At 43.2% G+C, this 13,814-nt stretch overlaps 1 protein-coding gene across 4 annotated transcripts in view; it reads right to left on the bottom strand.

Annotated features, from left to right (window-relative positions):
* The window catches only part of VPS13D (vacuolar protein sorting 13 homolog D), a 275,651-nt gene that overhangs the window by 255,004 nt on the left and 6,833 nt on the right, over nt 1–13,814 (bottom strand). For all 4 annotated transcript variants that reach the window (XM_030805963.1, XM_030805965.1, XM_030805966.1 and 1 more), the window contains 4 exons: nt 8,259–8,336; nt 6,158–6,348; nt 5,977–6,057; nt 1,277–1,393 (listed from right to left, as the gene is read on the bottom strand). In XM_030805963.1, coding sequence (XP_030661823.1) covers nt 1,277–1,393; nt 5,977–6,057; nt 6,158–6,348; nt 8,259–8,336 — 467 coding nt within the window. The remainder of the gene's footprint in view (nt 1–1,276; nt 1,394–5,976; nt 6,058–6,157; nt 6,349–8,258; nt 8,337–13,814) is intronic.

Raw genomic sequence — 13,814 nt, 5'->3', positions numbered from 1 at the left:
CAGTGCCTGTCATATAAAAGGGCTCAAAGCTGTTATTATTGGTTTTTACATTCAATTACATGCCAGGGAATAAAGAAAAATACTTCGTTTAGGGGACAAAATGGGCAGATGGAATGCACAGAATCATTCTAGTTATGACAAGCTGTGGTATAACATGAAATATATTTGGTCTTTGTCCCTGGTTCCTGGCACAGAGTTCCTAAAACCCTTGGAAGTTCCTGACAGGAGTGTCATTGTTGTTGATAAAGAGCCTCATGATCACACCTCAGTATATGCTAATTAAGTGACTTTTGATGGGGTCCCTAGACAGCCTCAAGATGGGGCTCATCACAGAAAGATCAAGTAATTAGAGGATTGGGCCTTTCAGTGCCACTCACTAACCTCTGGGTGGTGGGGCTGGAGATTAAGCCACATAAAAACTTTGAACCATGAGATCTGCTGAGTTTCCAGGTTGCTGAACACTGGAGGGGGACATGGCCCTCTTTATCTAGATATTCACCTGGAACCTCGTAACACCCTTTATTATAAACCAGCAAATGTAAGTAAAGTGTTTCCCTGAGTTCTGTGAGCCATCCTAGCAAACTACCTAACCTGAGGAAGGGAACTGTGGGAACTCCAACTTCTAGTCAGAAGCACAGGTCACAACCTGGGCCTTGTGACTGGCATCCGAAGTGGGGGGCGGTCCTAGAGGACTGAGCCCTTACCTGGCGGGGTCTGCAGTAACCCATTAGTGTCAGAATTGAGTTGAACTATAGGACACCAAGTGGAGAACTGCTTGGTGTGTGGGGGAAAAACCTCACACATCTAGTGTCAAAAATGTTGTTTTTTGTGTAGAGTGTGAAGAAACAGAGTGCATTTTGAGACAAGTAGTAGTTTTAAGAAAACCACGAATATGAAAGTCAAAGGGTGGAGAATGGAGTTCAAGATGTGGAAGCCATCATCAAATATTCCCAGGTGGTAGCTACAACTATGAAACACAGTGAGTTTACCCCAGGGAGTGTACATAACACGAGAAGAAAAAATAAAATCCTTTCTGCCCCTCAGTTTCTTCGTGTATAAAATGAAAGTGATATAACCAAAGGTCAGAGAAAATTACCTGTTTCCCTACTTCAACAAATTTGATTTGTTGCAAACATACAAGAGACACCCATGCCTATCACAGAAGGCAATGGAAAAGAATGTGATTCATTTACATAACACAAAATGGCAAAAGGCAGAGCCCCAAATTCCTAGAGCATGGCTTTCTTCCTGCTTTGTCATCACATTTCATACTCACAGGCTCATTCACAGCATTTTGCATGGACACATTCTTAATGCAGATGCCAAAGGCAAAAGGATGGGAGGGATTGGTGACACCATCTTCAAAGCGTAAATGGACATCTTGAATTTTTAACTGCAAAGAGAAAAAAGAAAAAGCAACTGATGCACCTACAGAATAGTGTTCCAAAGAAAAGAAAAAAGAAAAAGCATTTAGATAACTGCTGTAGGTGACACACTATAGTTAGGGGTCAAACTGCCCTTGAGCCCTTGAGCCACTAAAGGAAACCACAGCAGGCACTTAATACAAACATATCACACACATATCCAGTATCCTATAAGTTCCTAAGGGAGTTATAATAACTCTCTTCTTATGTTATGTTATAACATGTTATATTATGTTATGTTATAGTAACTCTCTTGAATGCTACTTTGTGATTAGTTTTACCAAAAGAGCTCCAATATATTCATTAAATCATTTCAGAAGACATCTTAAAAAAAGCAATTAAAGAAACTAAAGCCATTGTATACAGACAATTGTTCCTCCTGCTCTGTTGATATCCTCATCTTGCCTCTATGTCCCCACATCTGGACCAAGGAAGCCAGCAGGGCACATAAACTATGTATGTATGTATGTATGTATGTCCCCTTGCCCCTCCCCGTAAGTGGGCTACAGGAAAGGCACTCTGCTTCAATGAATTAAAAAATAATAACAGGTTGAGCACAGTGATTCATGCCTATAATCCCAGCACTCTGGGAAGCTGAGGCAGGAATATTACTTGAACCCAAGAGTTAGAGACCAGCCTAGGCAACATAGCAAGACCTCACTTCTACTAAAAATGTTTTTTAAATAGCCAGGTATGGCGGCACGAGCCTGCAGTCTCAGCTACTCAGGAGGCTGACGCAGGAGGATTGTTTGAGCCCACGAGATGGAGGCTGCAGTAAGGTATGATGGCGCCACTGCACTCCAGCCTAGGCAACAGAGTGAGATTATGTCTTAATAATAACAATAATAATAACAGAAAGTAAAAAGACAATCCACAGAATGGGAGAAAGTATTTGCAAATCTGATAAGAATCTGGTATTCAGAATATATAGAGAGCTCTTATAACTCAACAATAAAAAGATAAACTGATTTGTAAAATAGGCAAAGGATGGCCAGGCACGGTGGCTCATGCCTGTAATCCCAGCACTTTGGGAGGCTGAGGCAGTCGGATCACCTGAGGTCAGGAGTTTGAGACCAGACTGGCCAACATGGTGAAACCCCGTCTCTACTAAAAACACAAAAAATTAGCCGGGCGTGGTGGCGGGCACCTGTAGTCCCAGCTACTCGGGAGGCTGAGGCAGGAGAATGGCATGAACCCGGGAGGCAGAGCTTGTAGCGAGCCGGGATCACGCCACTGCACTCCAGCCTGGGCAACAGAGCAAGACTGTCTCAAAAAAAAAAAAAAATACAAAAATTAGCCAGGCATGATAGCACAGACCTGTAATCCCAGCTACTCATGAGGCTGAGGCAGGAGAATCGCTTGAATCCGGGAGGCGGAGGTTGCAGTGAGCCGAGATCACACCACCACACTCCAGCCTGAGCAACAGAGAGAGACTCCGCCTCAAAAAAAAAAAAAAAAAAAAAAAAAAAACTGTGGCAAAGGATTCAAACAGACATTTCTCCAAAAAAAGATACACAAGTGGCCAGTAAATACATGGAAAAATATTCGGTATCCTTCGCCATTAAGAAAATGCAAATCGAAATCATAGCAAGATCATCATTTCACACCCACTAGTACACAATCAATAATAAATGTTTGCTTTTTTTGTTTTTTTTTGCTTTTTTTAAATTTTTTTCTTTCTGTCCTGAATGGTATTAGAGAGAATGCTATCTCACCATTTCTGCAGGCTTTGTTTTTTTTTTTTTTTTTGAGATGTTGTCTCGCTTTGTCGCCCAAGCTGGAATGCAATGGTGTGATCTTGGCTCACTGCAACCTCTGCCTCCCGGGTTCAAGCGATTCTCCTGCCTCAGCCTCCCCACCAAGTAGCTGGGACGACAGGCATATGCCACCATGTCTAGCTAATTTTCTATTTTTAGCAGAGACAGGGTTTCACCAGGCTGGTCTCAAACTCCTGACCAAGTGATCCGCCTGCCTTGGCCTCCCACAGTGCTGGGATTACAGGCGTGAGCCACCATGCCCAGCCCCATAATCAATAATAAATGTTGATGAGGATATGGAGAAACAAAATGCTCATACATTGCTGGTGATATCGTAAAATAGTACAGCCTCTCTGGAGAACAGTTTGGTAGTTCCTCAAAAAGTAAACAGAGTTACCCCATAATTTGGCAATTCTACTCCGAGATATCTATTTGAGACAACTGAAAACATGTTCACTCAAAATCCTATACATAAATGTTTACAGCAATATTATCCATAATAGCAAAAAGGAGAACCAACCCAAACGTCCAGCAACTCATGAACGAATAAACAAAATGTCTTATGTCCTAAGAAACGCAAGGACTCTCGGCAAGAACATTCCATTCAAAAGAGACTGGACCAAACTTTAATAAGGCTTCTGGCAGCCCGAGGCCATGTCCCTGGGGACAACACAGTCCCCTATTGAGTTCTTGCCTGGTAAAGCTCAGGACTATCAAAAGAACGTACCCTTTATTCCAGCCAACACCTGACATAGGCCCCGACCTCCCTTTCTTATAGCACATTTACTGAAAAGGGTTTCCAGGTTTGCAGAGCAATTCAATTGAGACACTTCTTTGAGAGATGTATATACACAGGTCGCGTATCCCTTACCTGAAAGGCTTGGGACAAGAAGTGTTTCGGATTTCATTTTTGGGGGGATTTTGAAATATATGCATTATACTTAACTGGCTGAGTATCCCAAATCCAAAAATCCAAACTCCAAAATGCTCCAATGAGCATTTCCTTTGAGTATCATGTGGGCACTCAAAAAGCTTCAGACTTTGGAGGATTTCAGATTTTCAGATTTGGGATACTCGACCTGTATCTCCTACAGCTCAGGAGTGTCTTTCTTAAGGACCTGAAAGCCATTCCTTTGAAATGTAATCATCAGGAAGGGTAAGGCTCAATCTCCCAGTCTGAGGGAGGATAGAATCCTAACTTTGATCACTGCCAGCAGACACAGCTAGCCTAATGACATTCACAGAGACCAACGCCTTGTAATTTTTCACTTGAGTACCCACTCACTCCACCTCCCTGCACCCTAAAGCTCCCTTTAAAAGGCCCAGCTACCTCCGCACAAGTCAGCCTGGAGCTCAGCTCTTTCCTTTACTGTCAGTAGTTACAGAGTAAAATCTGTTTTTATTGCTCTGAGGTCCGGCTTTGTTTAATCTTTGACAATCCATACAATGGAATATATGATTCAGTCATAAAAAGGAACAAAGTGCTGACACACGCTACTACACAGATGACCCTTGAAAACATTATGTCAAGTGAAAATGGCCAGGCTATATATAATTCCATTTAGATGAAATGTTTAGAATAGGCAAATCTAGAAAGAAAGTAGATTAGTGATTGACAGGGGCCAAAGGCAGAGGGGAACTGGCAATGACTACTTTTTTAAATTATTATTTTTTTTTAAGATACAGGGTCTTGGTCTGTTGCCCAGACTGGGGTGCAGGGGCACTATTATAGCTCACTACAGCCTTGCAGCCCAACTCCTGGGCTCAAGTCATCCTCTTGCCCCAGCCTCCCAAGTAGCTGGGATTACAGGTACATGCCACCAAGCCCAGCTTTGGCAGTTACTACCAGTTGGGATGATAAAAATGTTCTGGAATTATTTAGTGGTGGCCAATGCACAACCTTGTAAATATACTAAAAAACACTAAATTGTACACTTTAAAAGACCGAACTTTCTGGTATAAGAACTGTATCTCAATAAAATTATTTAAACTAAGATAAAATTAAAAAATGACTAATATTTTATATATTTGTTTGTCAAAGTTAGGAAAGTTACGAAACCAAAAACCTCAGACTGTAATTTTTGGGAACATGACATACATTGAACACATTTGGCCTGTGTCACATTGGCACTGCAAGAAAATTCTAGAGGTAGTAAGTATGGACAAACTCTTATAACATTCATGAAAATTAGTGGGACCCTGATCAAGTTTTTGAGGATGAAACAAAATTATAACTGAAGTAAAAAAACATGGGTAAGGCCAACAGCCCCAGTCCTGTAACTCATCAAATTGCCACAAGATTCACCAGCAAGAGGTTAGGTATCTTAGTGAGCAGTTCGCAATTTCACAACTCACTACGTAATCAACTAGAGACCAGGCATCCAAGCTCTCTCATTTTACAGATGAAGAAACTGAGACCAGAGAGGTGAAGTGATTTGCCCTGACACCATACAGTCATCAAGGCTCAAGTAACCTGGATTCTTAGGCGATAAATCCTTTAGCAAGTGGGATTCCAACATTCAAAAAGAAAATGCAGGTAGTGAAATGGAAGAGATGTGAAAACTCCTCCTCATTCCAGCTGAAGCAAGAAAACCCTGTCTGCCTCAGAGCCTAGGACTTGCTTGTCAGGTTTTCCCCTTGGCACAGCCTACAAGAGGACATACCTGAGCAGCCAGCCCCATCTACACCCTAGATCAGCTGAGCCCACAAGAAATGAGAAACTAAGAGGAGAAACACATTTAAACCTGAGAAATCCCTTTCACGTTGATACTTTTATAAAAGTCAGCAGGACTTACTTCAATATTCTCCACAATCCTTGTAACTACGGAGGCGGTAACTGAATACCAATAGGACTCCCCTTTCTGCTGGCGGTCATTCTACAAAGGCAAGAGTCAGCGTTAGCTCAATCTAGTGTTCTTGCTCATCTTACACGTGTCACCACAACTGCTCTTAAGGTCCAAAAGATCTCTGCCTTGCCTTCCATTTCTCCTCCAGGGCTTGAAGTAGTGCTTTCTTACGTTCCCTTTCCAACAGCTTCTCCTTTTCATCATTGAAATCCTGTATTTTTTCCGGGGCTCCAATTAAGTGAAGGCTGGAGATGGAGATCACCCAAGGGTCCACATGGGGGCGATAAAAGGGAATCTGAAGGGTTACTTTCCCAATGAAACCTGGAAGGAGAAGGAAAGTCTTGTTCACTGTCTGTACACATTTTTAATTCTTTCCATTTTTCAGTATTTTTATAATTTTGTTTAAGGAGCATGGATTGCTGTTATACTTTTTTTTTTATTTAAAACAACAGGTAGCAGGCTCTTGCACATGTGAAACAAGTGTTAGGAAGCTGACATCTGTAAGAACAAGGTATAATGACTTATATAAGCTGGAAAAAGTTTGCAAAGACTTTACCACATCAACAGTAACATCCCTCCTCTAGAAACTATCTCCTTTTCCAACTGGAGTACATCTTACACTTCCTCAGAGTGTCTTTCTTCTCCGGGTCCCACACAAGCCCATGGACACTAAACTCATTTCTTGTTCATTATTCACTGTCTGGTTGATAAGCACTAGTTGGAGTCATCAGACCTATGATATATCCAATCTTGAACATATCCGCCACAAACTGAAACACAGGTAACATGGCACTGGCCTTCTCTCAATAAATAATTCTGATTCTTCATGAGGACCTGGGCTGACGAGAAAGCCAAACGGCTTGGTAGAATTGTGATATTTATTTCCCAAGTTCTTCCATTTCTAGCCAAGCCTCCTAGAATACAAGCTTTCTTTATATTCAATTTATAAGAGTCAAGCTATGTTGCCCAGGCTGGTCTTGAACTCCTGGCCTCAAGTGATCCTCCTGCCTCAGCCTCCCAAAGTGCTGGGATTCCAGGTGAAAGCCACCAAGCCCAGTCCAACAATGATATTTTTAATGACAATGTCAAACGACCAACTGTGTAATCCAGTAATAAATTCAGAAATTTAGCCAAGCTTGGTGGCACGCAGCTGTATTCAACTATTTCAACTAACAGTTGGGGAAGCTGAGGCAGGAGGATCTCTTTAGCCTGAGAGTTCAAAGCTGTAGTGAGCTATGACAGCATCCCTGCACTCCAGCCTGGGTGACAAAGCAAGACTCTGTCATAAATAAATAAATAAAAGGAGGCCAGGCGTGGTGGCTGAGTCACCTGAGGTCAGGAGTTCAAGACCAGCCTGGCCAACAAGGTGAAACCTCGTCTCTACTAAAAATACAAAAAAATTAGCCAGGCGTGGTGGTGCACACCTGTAGTCCCAGCTACTCTGGAGGCTGAGGCAGAAGAATTGCTTGAACCTGAGAGGCAGAGGTTGCAGTGAGCCAAGATCGCACCACGGCACTCCAGCCTCGGTGACAGAGCGAGACTCCATCTCAAAAAAAAAAAAAGAAAGAAAAAGAAAAATGGAAAGGGGAAAGAAAAGGAAACCTTAGGGCCGGGCACGGTGGCTCACGCCTGTAATCCCAGCACTTTGGAAGGCCGAGGCGGGCGGATCACGAGGTCAGGAGATCGAGACCACGGTGAAACCCCATCTCTACTAAAAATACAAAAAAAAATTAGCCGGGTGTGGTGGCGGGCGCCTGTAGTTCCAGCTACTCGGGAGGCTGAGGCAGGAGAATGGCATGAACCCATGAGGCAGAGCTTGCAGTAAGCCGAGATTGCGCCACTGCACTCCAGCCTGGGCGACAGAGCGAGACTCCGTCTCAAAAAAAAAAAAAAAAAAAGAAAAGGAAACCTTGAATGTAGAACAGAGGTTCTCACACTTGAGTAAACATAAGAATCACCTGGAGTGCTTATTAAACACTGTAGGCTTAATGACATTCCCTCAGAGATTCTGATTCAGTCGGTCTGGGGATCACCTGACCTCCCCACCACCATCACAAAGTCATCCTGATACGAGCGGCCCAAAGACCACACTTTACGACTGGCCTAAACTCTAACATTTGCTATATCCTTCCTCTAACTGGTCAAATCGATACAAACTCCAGGGCTCTCAGTTTTCACCTCTCAAACAATTTAAGACTCAAATTTCTTCCCCCTCCTTTAGTTCCACATACCAGCTTTGACTTCAAATGGTAATTCCAATTCTTTCAAGGCATCTTTCTTTAATGGCAAGTTTTCTAATTCAACAGCACCTAAAAATAAAAACAGCATCATGAAATATCCATTTAACAAATACAGTAGGCCACCTACTGTATGTAAAGCATTGAAGGTTAAAGGGAAAGTTTTACGTATAGAACAGGCTACATCATGTGAAGGTTAAAGGAAAGTTTTACATCTAGAACGGGCTACATCACGTGTAGGTTAAAGTTTTACATCTAGAACAGGCTATATCATGTGTAGGTTAAAGGGAAAATTTTACATCTAGAACAGGCTTATCATGTGTAGTGCTACCACCAACCCATACGCTTCATCTAAACGAACTTCCAGGCTGTCCGCTCTAACATGTACATGAGAGCTGAAGCTTAGGCGCTGATGAAGAGTTCAGACCAAGAGTTACATTTTCCGTAACAAGCCAGATAATAAATATTGTAGGATTTATGTGATGTCTGTTGCATATTCTCCTTTTATTTATTTTTATCAACCTTTAAAAATGCAAAAACCCATTCTTAGTCTGCAGGCCAGATCTGGCCAGCTAGTCTCTTTGCTGACCCCTTTCTTAGGCTAATATTTACCAGACGAACATCAAAATCTGACTCACCTAGGATGACATGCAGGCTCCTGGGCCCCACCCGCAGACCAACTACCTCTGAATCTCTGGGATTGAAGCACAGAAATTTGCAGTTTCTAACAAGTTTCTTCCACCCCCAACCCCTCCCCAAAATGAGTATAGTGCAAACAGTATTCAAAAGTCTATGATCTAATTAAATGAAACTGGTCTTCAAAAGGAATTATACTCTTCTCTTCTGGGGAACTCCTTAGCACCTCTACTTACAAGTGCAATAACTGATCAGAAAGCAAAGGAACGAACAGGATCGCCGCTGAAAATTCTTTTCAGACCCAGCTTTTATGACTTAAACCCAAAAGTGAATAGACAAGAAGGCAGCTAGATCCATCACTGTCCCGGCTATGCAAGCCATTCACCCTCACACATATAGAGCTCTGCTCTGTCGGAGGCACTGTGATGGCCACTGGAAATGTAAAAAGAGAAGGCAGAGTCCCCATCCTTAAATCACTGCCATTGTTTTTACAAAATCGTTTGCGTGACACAAGGCAATTTTTGAGCAACCTAAATCTGTCTGAGATAATACATTCTCAAGAACACGGAGTACAGACAACAACCATTAATTAGTAAGAAATGCAAGAGAGCCGTTTACTCCAAGTACAAAATAATGCAGAAAACGTGATTATGTTTCCCTTTAAATGACTGTTCAGGACTTGTGGGTCACTGGCTTCTAAAGAAGAATTCAGGCCAGGTGCGGCAGCTCACACCTGTAATCCGAGCACTTTGGGAGGCTGAGGCTGGGAAATCGCTTGAGCCCAGGAGTTCAAGACCAGCCTGGGCAATAGAGCAAGACCCCCAACTCTACAATAAACTTTTAAAAATTCGCCAGGCATGGTAGCACGCACCTGTAGTTCCAGCTACAGGGGAGGCTGAGGCAGGAGGATCACTTGAGCCCAGGAGGTCAAGGCTGCAGTGAGCTATAATCACACAACTGCACTCCAGCCTTGGTGACAGCGCTAGACCCTGTCTCTAAAAAGAAAAAGGAAAAAAAAGGAGAAAAAATTCAAATCTAGCAACTTGGCAGATCTGAACAAACACAATCAATTTATTTTTTGATTTTTGCAGGAACATTTGTCCACATGGGCCATGCTTCACCCCCCACCCCACCCCAACACCATACCTTAAGACTAACGGAAAGAAAAAGTTTATAACCCCAGCGAAATAACCCCATTTCCACATTTGGGGAGAAAATAAACATAGGGGAAAAAAAATCATGAAATGTTTTCCTTAGTTGAAACAGGCTTAAAGGGGCAATTAAATAGTTTCTTCTTTTGAAGAGCATGATTTACACTTCGAACCACCTTATTCTTTTTTTTTTTTTTTATTTTTTTTTTTGAGATGGAGTCTCGCTTTTGTCGCCCAGGCTGGAGTGCAGTGGCGCCATCTCGGCTCACTGCAAACTCCGCCTCCTGGGTTCAAGCGATTCTCCTGTCTCAGCCTCCCAAGTAGCTGGGACTATAGGTGCCCGCCACCACGCCCGGCTAATTTTTGTATTTTTAGTAGACAGGGTTTCACCATATTGATCAGGCTGGTCTTGAACTCCTGACCTCAAGTGATCCACCCACCTTGGCCTCCCAAAGTGCTAGAATTACAGGCGTGAGCCACCGCACCCAGCCTGAACCACCTTATTTTCCAATACCCAAATCTGTCACAAAGGCAGGTGAGCTCTGGGCTTCCCTGGCAGCTGTACAAGCTTGGGAAAGTAAAGGGAATTGCAGGCAACTCACACCACAAAAAATCAAAGCTGAAGCATAAGAGGGCAAAGGAGAAGATCTAGAAAGGAGACAGAGAATGTAAAGGAAAAAATGAGAAACAACAGCCTACACCAAGCCAAAAGCAAAGGAATCCAGCAAAACAGCACAGCCATAGTTTAAGACTGAAGGTTTCCTAGTCCCCACCCACTCAAATATGCACCCACGACTGGCCCTGCAGGGAAAGGTCCCTCCAAAGAGCCAAGCAGAAACACACCCAAAGTACTGAGTGCTTTATAAATGATAATGCGGGTCACTCACTCCAGGCAGACATTACAGACTTATGGATGTCTCATCCAAAAACTCCTCATCTCAGGCTAGCAAGAAATCTACTCACTAACCTGGGAGTAATATAGAGGTTGGTCATTTCTTAGTAATTTCTAATGGCTACTGAACTCTCTTCCCTCTGCTCCAGCTTATTTTAAGAGTCAACCTAAGGTTCAGAGCTTATAAAAACAAAAAGGAGGGGAAATGGAAGTTTTGGGTTACAAATATACGATATGCCCCCAGGCTGAAGTTCAGATTCCTTGACATGGCACTGGCAGCCTCTACCTTCTGGCCCCAAACCATTTCAAAAACACCCTGCAAGTTTTCAGCCTCTGCTCACAGGGTGCATTCCACCTGGAATGTGGGGACCTGCCCAGTGCCACCTGTGGAAATCCTGCTAAAATCCACTCAAGGCTGGGCGCAGTGGCTCACGCCTATAATCCCAGCACTTTGGGAGGCCAAGGCAGGAGGACTTCTTGAGCCCAAGAGTTCAAGACCAGCCTTGGCAACATGGTAAAACCCCATCTCTACAAAAAACAAGACAAATAGCCGGACCTATGGTGGTACATGCCTGTAGTTCCAGCTACTCAGGAGACTGAGACGGAAAGATCACTTGAGCCCAGAGAGGTTGAGGGTGCAGTGAACCGTGATGGTGCCACTGCACTCCTGGGGCGATAGAGCAAGACCCTGTCTCCAAAAACAAAGAAAAAAAAAGAAAAAGAAAAAGAAAAAGATCCACTCAAAAGCTACCTCCATAACCTTCCCAGAGTCCTACAGGCAGAATGGACAGCTCTCTTCCTTCACACCCCATCACATGATGCCTGTATTTCCAGAATAACCATTTAATCTATACTGCCTTGTATTACTGTATAATTTATCTCCCAAACAGGTTAACAGTCCTCTGAGATCAGGGACTATACAGGTGGAATAAGAAGATGGGCGCGGTGGCTCACGCCCATAATTCCAGCACTTTAGGAGGCCAAGCAGGAGGATCACTTGAGCCCAGAGTTTCAGACCAGCCTAGGCAACATAGTGAAACCCCGTCTCTACAAAAAATAAAAAATTACCCAGGTATGGTGGCATGCACCTGTAGTCCCAGCTACTCTGGAGGCTGAGGCAAGAGGATCACTTGAGCCCAAAAGTTCAAGGCTGCAGTGAGCTATGATCCTACTACTGCACTCTAGTCTGGGTGACAGAGTGAGACTTTCTCTCAAAAAAAAAAAAAAAAAAGAATAGCAGCTACCATTTAGTATGGTCTTACTGTGTCCAGGCACTTCATACACATTATCTCATTTAATCCTCACAATGATATAAATAAATAATATTAGTTTCTCAATTTTGAGGTGGAAAAAAAGAAAGGCTTAGAGAACAAGCAATTTGCTTTAAAAATGTTTTTGTAATTGTATCATTATTACTATCTTTTAGAGATAGGGTCTCACTCTGTTGCCAAGGTTGCAGTGCAGTCGCACAATCGTAGCTCACTGTGGCCTCAAACTCTTAGGACCAAGGGATCTTCCTGCCTCAGCCTCCTCAGTAGCCAGGACTACAGGCATGTGCCACTATGCCTGTATATATATATGTATGTATGCATTTTGGGGGATTACAAATATATATATATATTTGGGGGGGGGTTTGGGGATTATTATATATATTTTTTTGGGGGGGAGATATTTTTTCTTTTTTTTTTTTGAGACAGGGTCCCACTGTCGCCCAGGTTGGAGTACAGTGGCGACACTGCAGCTCACTGCAGCCTCCACAGCACACTGCAAGTGATCCTCATGCCTCAGCCTCCCAAGTAGCTGGGACTACAGGCACATGCCACCACCCCCGCTAACTTTTATATTTTTAGTAGAGACGGGGTTTCACCATGTTGCCCAGGCTGGTCTCGAACTCCTGGCTTCAAGTGATCTGCCCACCTTAGCCTCCCAAAGTGCTGGAATTACAGGCATGAGCCACCATGCGCAGCCTCAATAAATGTTTTTGAATGACTGAACAATGAACTTTTTTTTTTTTTGAAACAGGGTCTTGCTCTGTTGCCCAGGCTGGAGTGCAGCGGCAAGAACATAGCTCAATGCAGCCTCGACCTCCTGGGCTCACGCGATCCTCCCACTTGAGCCTCCCAAGTAGCTGGAACCACAGGCGTGCACCACAACACCCAGCTAATTTTTTTTTTTTTTTTTTTAGAGAAGGGATCTCACCATGTTGCCCAGGCTAGTCTTGAACTTCTGGCCTCAGGTGATCCTCTGGCCTTGGCCTCCCGATGTGCTAGGATTACAGGCGTGAGCCACCACACCCGACTTCAATAAATGTTTTTGAATGACTGAACAAGTGAAAATTTTTGGGGGGAAGGGTCTTGCTCTGTTGCCCAGGCTAGAGTACAGTGGAGGGAACACAACTCAATGCAACCTCAACCTCTCCAGCTCAAGTGATCCTCCCACCTCAGCCTCCCAAGTAGCTGGGACCACAGGTATGCACCACCATACCCAGCTAATTTTTTTTTTTTTTTTTTTTTTTTTTAGAAAAGGGATCTCACCATATTGCCCAGGCTAGTCTTGAACTCCTGGCTTCAGGTAATCCTCCCATGTTACTTTGTATTTTATTTATTTGTCTTTAAGTGCTATCTCCATTCTTAAATGACTCATGTTACTTTGCATTTTGTAACTTTTCATATGTGGATACAATCTATATATATACACATACACACATATATATACACACACATATATATATACACATATATATACACACACACACACACACACACACACAATCTCTTTGAAGTCCAATCCATCAGCCAATCCAATCATACACTTATGATCATGAGGATGGATGATGATAACTAAAATTGACTGAGAGCTTACAATATGCCA

The sequence above is a fragment of the Nomascus leucogenys genome, chromosome 24, assembly GCF_006542625.1.
Source record: "Nomascus leucogenys isolate Asia chromosome 24, Asia_NLE_v1, whole genome shotgun sequence".
NCBI classification, from domain to species: Eukaryota; Metazoa; Chordata; class Mammalia; order Primates; family Hylobatidae; genus Nomascus; species Nomascus leucogenys.
The sequence above is the reverse complement of the archived record's forward strand: the minus strand, read 5'-3'. Positions and strand labels throughout refer to the sequence as shown.